General features: G+C 31.4%; 1 protein-coding gene across 1 annotated transcript; it reads left to right on the top strand.

The window, feature by feature from the left end:
* The first annotated feature begins 5,738 nt into the window (after window positions 1-5,738).
* LOC112502690 lies at window positions 5,739-8,266 on the top strand. The gene is made up of 5 exons (XM_025106673.1): window positions 5,739-5,891; window positions 7,285-7,399; window positions 7,491-7,580; window positions 7,665-7,763; window positions 7,983-8,266. Exons 1-5 carry the CDS (start codon window positions 5,824-5,826, stop codon window positions 8,085-8,087), a joined length of 477 nt encoding a protein of 158 aa, XP_024962441.1. The 5' UTR covers window positions 5,739-5,823; the 3' UTR covers window positions 8,088-8,266.
* Window positions 8,267-9,051: the final 785 nt, after the last annotated feature.

Below are 9,051 nucleotides of genomic sequence, written 5' to 3'. Positions count from 1 at the left end.
ATTAATAAACAGTATTTTACGCATAAAAAGTGGTTTTTAAGAGTTTTTGTCAAATGTTTTATAATATAGTATAGATAATTAATTTATTTTTTATTATAATTTAATTTAAGTTTAATAATGAAAAAAATTTATTTACTGGTTTAATATTATAAATTTTATAAAGATAATAATTAAGAATTCAGTTATAATTTAATGATTATCCTAATAATATTTTAGATTTTATATATTTAAAATAAAATATTTATCCTATATTTGATTATGTTTATCTGCAGTTAGTTACACGGATTCAGATATGCGGCTTTAAAAAGTTGTACTTACGCACAATCTACTTGCAATCTTGAGTTTTAAGTAATATGCATTAATAAACAATATTTTACRCATAAAAATGGTTTTTAAGAGTTTTTGTCAAATGYTTTATAATATAGTATAGATAATTTCTTAATTTATTTTTTATTATAATTTAATTTAAGTTTAATCATGATATAATTTATTTTTGGTTTAATATTATAAATTTTATAAAGATAATAATTAAGTATTCTATTAGAATTCAATGATTATCCTAATTATATTTTAAATTTTTTTATATTTAAAATAAGATGTTTATCTTGTATTTGATTAGGTTTATCTGCAGTTAGTTACACGAATTCAGATATGGAGCTTTAATAAGTTGTACTTACGCACAATCTACTTGCAATCTTGAGTTTTAAGTAATATGCATTAATAAACAGTACTTTACACATAAAAAGTGGTTTTTAAGAGTTTTTGTCAAATGCTTTATAATATAGCATAGATACCGCCAAACCCTAAACTTCCAGATATAACAACGAAAACGACGATAACAATCCAAAATCCATCCAAATGCAATCTGTTGTGTTCAATTAGAAACTACAAAAATTAAATTAAACAGGAATAGAAAACGAATATGAACCTGTAAACTGCAATCTTTTCTAATCGCTGCGATTACGAACGAATACCTCAATTGTGCCCGCACGAGATCTCTTTGCAATGGTGCGAATTAGGGTTTCCTGAATCTGTTCTTGAACAAAAAGTTGGCTAAAGAAAAAAAGAAATAGATTACCTCCTCTAATTTTGGATTGACGCTAATGGATTGAAAATATGTCAAATATATACGCATCTCTAAATTCTGTTGGAGTCGATTATCTCAATCGTAATCTGGAACCGATGAAATCGGATAGGGATGAAATCGTTTAGGGAGGGAATTGGGTTTCTGTTGGCGATGAAATACGATAGGGATGAAATCGGATAGTGATGAAATCGGATAGGGATGAAATCGTTTAGGGATGAACGAGTTTAGGGATGGCTTTGATAGGTTGTATCATTAGCAATAGAGGTTGTCTTTAAGAGTTTTAGCCAAATGTTTTATAAGATAGTATAGATTATAATAAAAAAAATTGAATTAAAAATTACATAAAAAAATGAGGAATTTTAAACAGTTAATTTGATACTAATATCGATATATTTTTGTTATGCATAAAGTACTGTATATTGATGCATATTACTTAAAATTCAAGATTATAAGTAAATTATGATAAGTACAACTTATTAAAGCTCGATGTTTGAATTCGTATAACTAACTGCGGATAAACATAATCATTTTAAAATATAAAAAATTTAAAATATAATTAGGATAATTATCGAGTTCTAACAAAATAAATAGTTATTATCTTTATAAGAAAAATATATTATTAAACCAAATATAAATTACTTCGTTATTGTACCTAAATTAAATTATAATAAAAAAATTGAATTAAAAAACTACACAAAAAATATGAATTTTAAATAGTTAATTTGATACCAATATCGATATATTTTTGTCAAATTTTTATAATATTTTGAAACGTATATTTTATTCAAAAATAAAAACATCATCGTTTTCTCAAAATCACATAAGACTATATTATAATATCGAATACCCTTCTAATATATATATATATATAGAGAGAGAAAGATTTTAGTTTTGATTTTCGTTATAAGTTTACATGTTATTTTCAATTAACTTCTTTCATCAAACCAAAATGTCAGAGGACAATGATTTTTGAACAGTTGTCATAGATCAATAAAAGTAAAACCATAACAGAATGTTTTATTTCTTTAATCAATTCTGTCATTATTGATTTAAGAAAAAAAAAAGTATTCCACCAAAGAAATGACAAAAGACTCTCTCTTTTGTCTTCTACTAAGAAAAAGCCAACCACTCATTTCGAATCGACATGAATGAGAATGTCGACTTGAAGTTAGAACTGATCACCAAGTCTAAACAGGTCCCAAGCTTTCCCACCATTATCATTACAAGAAATTAAGAAAACTTATGGACAACAATCAGTATTAGTATAAACTAGGAAATGTTACCGCGTGAATGAAGAAACACATCGAGAAATTTGAATTAAATATAAAGTGGTAAAAGTATCACAATAATAATGTTAGAATTGTATGTTCGAATGTTTGGTTTTGTAAGCATAAAGAGAGTTGCAATATATTGTTTAGAGAAAATGAATATGTGGTGTGAAAGAATTTTAGGTTGTGATGGAGTATGTGATTTAAGAAATTAATTAGTGAGAAGTTTAGATATCACATTTTGTTATGAGCACGCTATTAAATTGTGAAATGGTACGAAATACATTTGGTAGATGTAAAACTAACATTCATGCTTTTGATTGTCTTATTATAAGAATAATATAATCGTGTAATTTATTGCATGTGATAAATAAAAGTATAATGTATAGATAATTATTGTCAATTCGGTATATTACTTGGTGAGACAACTACATATTACTTTCTACCATAAGCAATCCAATAAACTTGTGACATGGTTGAAAATCCGTTGCTTGATAGCAGACTCGTTTTCCTGTAGAAAAAGTCATTAAATGAAAAATATTAGTTTATATATTGTGTTAGTGTTATAGCTAATCAATATTTAATAATTACTATAAATCTTGAGCATGTCGTACCTGAAGATCATGAGTTATTGAAGAAATAATTTGGAAGACTTCCTTGAAAACAATATTTTTAATGAAGGTTCGATCTTCAATCTCATTGTCGGCATTTAGTATGACCAACCCTTCACGTGATGTAACTCGTGATACAGCAACATACAGTTGGCCATGGGTAAACACTTGGTTCGGAAGATACAAGCCAACATGGCGTAGTGATTGTCCTTGACTTTTATTTATTGTCATGGCAAAGCATGTTGCCAAAAGAAGCTGATACTTATTGAGCTTGAATGACCATCTTGTTTCATTTGGGGAAAATTACTAACAATCCTCGAAAGATCTCGTTTCACCGTATCCCACACGGGTTCAGTCAATGTGTTCGACGGTGACCCAAAACCAATTATGTCGGACTGTTAGCATTAGCATTACGGTTGAGGTTAGAAGGCCGTGGAGGTGCGGTAGGGATAGATGTTGGTTTATGAGGAAGGTTGGATGGGATGAAGGGGGAAGAAGATACGGGAATGGATGCGCGCGTAGGAGATGGTGGACGGCCAGGGAGGACAGTAGCGAGACCCGATTGGACGTTGTAGTTCATGAGGTTTTCGATCTCATCGATGTCAGATTAGGAGGGTTGGTTGAGGGGGACGGTGTCTCGTTTGGCGTATAATATCTTATTTCTGGAAACTGCGGTGGCGATTGGGCAGATCTGAGGGAAATGAGGATGGCGATTCAGAGCTTCCTTATCTGGGAAGGTGGACTCCTTTTTACTTGAGACAAACATGTGAAATTACAAAAGATATCCAACTGTGGATTGAGATGAGAGATGGTAAATAACAAAAATGTAACTTATTAATGGAGAAGAAGAAACCATGAAGAAGAAGGGAAAACGGAAAGGTGGAAGACTGAAGGTTTTGCTTTGAAAAAAAATGAAAAAATGAGAAAAAAGGAAGGTAGTGGTAAAGAACAAAAATGTAACTTATTAATGGAAAAGAAGAAACCATGAAGAAGGGAAAACGTAAAGGTGGAAGATTGAAGGTTTTGCTTTGAAAAAAAAATAAAAAAATGAGAAAAAAAAGACGGTAGGAAAGCTCTTTTGAGGTGATGACACGTCACCGGTCCATGTTTCTGCTTTATATATATATATATATATATATATATATATATATATATATATATATATATATATATATATATATAGATTACACTTACCTTGTGGTTCATGGTTTCTTTTTCTATTTCGTCTTTATAGTTCATTTATTACAAAAAAAGACCTTGGAGATACATGTTTATTTTAATTCTTGTGGCCAAGTCCGTCTATATTTTCCCGTCAACTGCAACTATGTGCTCCTCTCATAAGCACATGTTGGTCATTTTACATTTTAAATATGACGTTCCATTTTAAAAAAAATAAAAAACCCTAAACCCCTCCTCTCTGTCCTTATTTCCTTCTCTCTCATTGTGGGATCATGAAGAACAAAAAAATATTAACGGTACATAAGTAGATCAAAATAATTTTGTTCATACAAAAGTTTGATCATTGACATATTGGGATAGTGTGTAAATGTTCGAATTATCCACTTTTGGTTTTAAAGCGATGGTTTGGACAAAAACCATACAAAATTTGAAGATATTCTACTTTATTTTAGATAAAACCATAAGTCTTGTATAATCTTCTTCATATTGTATCGTTTTCAGATTTATCATCGACCACCACTATCATTATCTCTAAGAGCCACCATCCCATGACCAATTAACCACCATAAACAAGACTATTTGAACCACATTTGTGACATAGTAGTTGAGGTCATGGGGATGTGGTAGAATATCTCATTTACCTAGAGTTCGATTCCAGGCGTACTCAACAATCGTGCCCATTGAGTTTATCACAACTGATTTTTGTAGAGATTAGTTCAGGCATAACTTGAACACCCTTCCAAAAAAAAAAAAAAAAAACAACACCACCCATTTGTCACAATAAATCAAAACTAGTACAAATATGTTCTAGTACCCACAAATATCATTTTCCACTAGCGTAGATGGATTCAAATAAACCCCAAATATCAAGAAGATTATATGATCAAATGAATCCCTGATTAAAACCCTAACACAAAACAATAAGAGGAAACATAAATGGATTGTCGAGAGAGGGAAAAACTCCAAACTTTAACGTTGTTTCCTCCCTTACCGTCACCCTGCGTTGCACTCGACATCTCCACCTTCACACTCACCATCTAGTCACTTGTCATCACCTCATCCAGAGACCAAATTCAGGAAATAAGAAGAACCCTCTCTTCTTGTTGGATTTTGAAGAACACAAAGCAAGCAGAAGCAGATTTAGGATCGATTAGAGGGATAGATAGAGAGAGATACGAAAGGCAAAATATGAAATCAATGAAAAAAAATCTAGGTTGCAAGATATGTAATGTCACTTAACGAGCACTAGATATAATAGGAATAAGGAAGAAAGGCAAAACTTCTTCTTCTGTACATAAATCGTAGATACAGAAAGTGTAACTTACTCTAGATATCACCAATTTCTTGTAATAACTAATTATCAAATGGTAAAGTTGGATTATAACCTTAGTAAAAAACCTTTTTACTCAAAAAAACATGGGTTGTAATTTTCATGAGGGGTCAAACTGCCTATTTAGACACCTAAAGTCCCCAAATTGACAAATAGACATAACTGAAGGGCTAAACTGTACTTTTAGCATTAAAGTGGTATTGGAGGGACCGGTAAAGATCTCCCGAGAGTTTAAATAGGATGTTCACAGTCTCCAACTCTTCTCTACATTTGACACAGTCGCATCAGTTTCTCTCTCTTCTAAGATCTCCGTTCCTTTCTAGAGAGAGAAAGCTCAAAGCTTCATCAATGGCGTTCGTATCTTTCCTCGGTCGAGTTCTCTTCGTATCGGTTTTCGTTCTCTCTGCGTGGCAAGAGTAAGTTCATTATATTCTTCAGATCTGATTGTTCTGACTGATTCTGACTACTTTCGGTGTTTGTGGTTTTGGATCTGAAAATTTGTTGATATACGAGTTATTTTTGGCTATTTGTGGATTAAATGTGGTATGCGACTCTTGTTATTTGCTATTGAAATTGGTTGTGTCTATGTACGATGCATTTAATGTCATTTGTAAAGATGGCACAAAATATGTAGTTGTGAAAGGAGACATGAGTCCTTTGTTTAGCTTAAATGGCAGTGGTGTAGGCAAATGTTTACAGAGAAAATTTTAATTTGCCAAGGGGACATTGGCTGCCTTTCTCGTTTGAAAATGTTGAACTTATCCTTTTAGCTTTTCTCTTGTCAATTTCAAAATCTGAAATACATGGTACTCCATCCCCCCTTAAATTATATAACTTTATATTCAAGGAATTTGAAGTGAAAAGGTTTTGGACATTTTTTTTCCACTGAATAGTAACTTTTATTTACAGTCTTTTGGATCAATGAATATGTCAAATTTGAAGCAAGGCTTCTCTGAGAAAAAAAGGACAATTGAAGTGAAGTCTTTAGGGTTTTAGAGTCGAGGCAGTAAAATTTTCAAATAGGATCTTGGGCTGTGACGAACACTCTTGGGACTGCCAGATGAACAAGTTTGTGTTTGCCCTTCATAGGAACCCTGCTTTATGTGTTTGCTGAAATAAGTGATGCAAAGAATCAACTTCCCTTTTTCAATTTAGATAAAACGTTGCTGCTTTCCAATTTGCATTTTTTTGAAGTTTATCCCAGTGAAAATTGTTTATGCAACCCTTTTTTGTGGTTTAGATGGTTTGAATTTTTTGATGTACATATTGTAGAAGGAAGTAATGTTGTATGTCTTTGTTTTAGATTAGCACATTTTGCAATTATTTGTTCCAAATCGCTCCACAAGTATCAAAAGATGGAAATATCAACAACATTCTCAATGAAATAAAATAACAAGAATGAAGTATGTTATCTCATTTAACATGGGGGAAAGAATTACTTTTGGTTCATCGATGTTTATATTAAGTGTGATCATCAATTCAAAGAGTTTGGACTGATTTAAGTCTCTGTTTAGTTTGACTGGTTCTTCATTCTTTCTTCACCTCAACAACTGATGGACCAACTGACTCGAGGCAACCAAATTTACCCTGAACGGAGTAATGCAGTGCTCTAAATCGAGGTTGTGTGGTTTGTTTGAGTGCTGATCTGGTTGTTTGGTTATTTATCCCTGTGACTGATCTAATAGAATAATTGAAACAGATTCAGACACTATGAAATAGTGGGGTCAGAATCTTATCTCTTTTTGAAGTAATAGCTCTTTTTGTTGGTAATTCTCCCATTTTGACCTTCTGATTAACTGTTGAATATAGGTTCAATGAATTTGGCAATGATGGTGGATCGGCAGCAAAAACCCTTGTGCCCAAGTTCAGTGTGTTCTCAAAGCATGTCACAGCACACACCGGGTTCCAAGTGCCAGAATTTGAGGCAAGAAATGCTGCTTAGTTCTCAATAAGATTGAACCCGTGCTTATTACCACATACATCTAATTTACATTATGGTGATACGACTTCTATAGATCAAAATTTTAGTTGCTGGAGCTATTGCCCTGAAGGGTATCGGAAGCCTCCTTTTCATCTTTGGCAGCACAATTGGTGCTTTTCTTCTGGTTAGTAACTCATATGATTATAAGCATCGTTTTCTTTGATTGTTGGCTAAGGAGTAAACCGTTAAAGCTTTTGTTTTGTTTCAGATTCTGCACCAGCTGATTGCTACTCCCATCTTGTATGATTTCTACAACTATGACGTAGAGAAGAAAGAATTCTCTCAACTGTTTATCAAATTTACACAGGTTAGAATGACACACACCCCCCCTCCTTGTTTTTGGTTGATTGTTTCATATAGTCAAATAACCAAACCAAACCAAACCAAACCAGCCCCCGTACAGATGGGTATATCCCACCGTGGTGGGGCGATGGCTACTATGTACGCACACCTGATTTTTACTATAAAAAGTAGAGCGACACTACGAAGAAGTGTAGTTAAAAATAGATTTTGTGGATTTTTGTAGAATCTAGCACTGTTGGGGGGACTCATGTTTTTCATTGGCATGAAGACCTCAATGCCAAGAAGACCATTAAACAAGAAGAAGGCTTCCAAATCAAAGACAGTCTGAGTGATGGTGGTTTTGCTTGTACTTGATTTTCCCTTTTCTATTTGTTTATTTTGTCTTTTGCTTCAACACTTGCAATGCATCTTCTTCTGTAATGTTTAGGAATCATATGGATTTTTGGTCTTTCTTTTTAGTGTATACAATTAATTCATATTTTGTTTGCTCTCAAAGTTGTTAGAAAACCATTATTTACTGTTCACTATTCCTAATATAAACCATAATAAGCAAACCTCTACCGATAGAGACTATATTCTTGTAATGTTTAATATTTATACTATATTATAAAATATTTGACAAAAACTTTTAAAAATCAACTTTTATGCATGAAGTATTGTTTATTGATGCATATTATTTAAAATTTAAGATTACAAGTAATTTTGTGTATTTACTACTTATTATTTCTTCATTTTTAAATTCGTGTAACTAACTGTAGAAAAACATAATCAAATACAAGATAAATATTTTTTTAAATATAAAAAATCTAAAATATAATTAGGATAATCGTTGAGTTCTAAATGAATACTTGATCATTATCTTTATAAAAACTTATTTTAATAAACCGAAATTAAATTATTTCGTTACGTTAAATTAAATTATAACAAATATTTTGAATTAAAAGAATTATATAAAATATAAACTTTTAAATAGTTAATTTGATACTAACATTGATATAGTTTTTTTCAAAATTTTATAATGTTCTATTCAAAAATTAAAATATTATCGTTTCTCAAAACCAGATAAAACTGTATTATATCAACATATATAAAGAATAAAATGAAACATTGAAATCGGGATGTCTTTCGATACATTACACGAATATCCTTCTAGTATATAACAAATAAAGACTGATGAAACTCTTAAATCTTTAAGAAGGATGGGTTAAATACATATTGATTTATATTATTGTTATTAGTTGTGTGCCAAAAAATGTGGTTGAGCTGGATACCGAGTATGCGTGATGATTTGA

This window comes from Cynara cardunculus, unplaced genomic scaffold (assembly GCF_001531365.2).
Source record: "Cynara cardunculus var. scolymus isolate 2C unplaced genomic scaffold, CcrdV1 Un_Scaffold_1786, whole genome shotgun sequence".
Lineage (NCBI taxonomy): Eukaryota > Viridiplantae > Streptophyta > Magnoliopsida > Asterales > Asteraceae > Cynara > Cynara cardunculus.
Note: the sequence above shows the minus strand (reverse complement) of the source record. Positions and strands in the feature narration are given on the sequence as shown.

What these genes read in the sequence shown, in the direction of transcription:
- LOC112502690 (XM_025106673.1), top strand. Translation starts at nt 5,824, where the DNA reads ATGGCGTTCGTATCTTTCCTCGGTCGAGTTCTCTTCGTATCGGTTTTC. An exon ending in GTTCTCTCTGCGTGGCAAGA is followed by an intron (nt 5,892 to 7,284) that starts GTAAGTTCATTA and finishes TGTTGAATATAG; the next exon opens with GTTCAATGAATTTGGCAATG. An exon ending in TGTTTATCAAATTTACACAG is followed by an intron (nt 7,764 to 7,982) that starts GTTAGAATGACA and finishes GGATTTTTGTAG; the next exon opens with AATCTAGCACTGTTGGGGGG.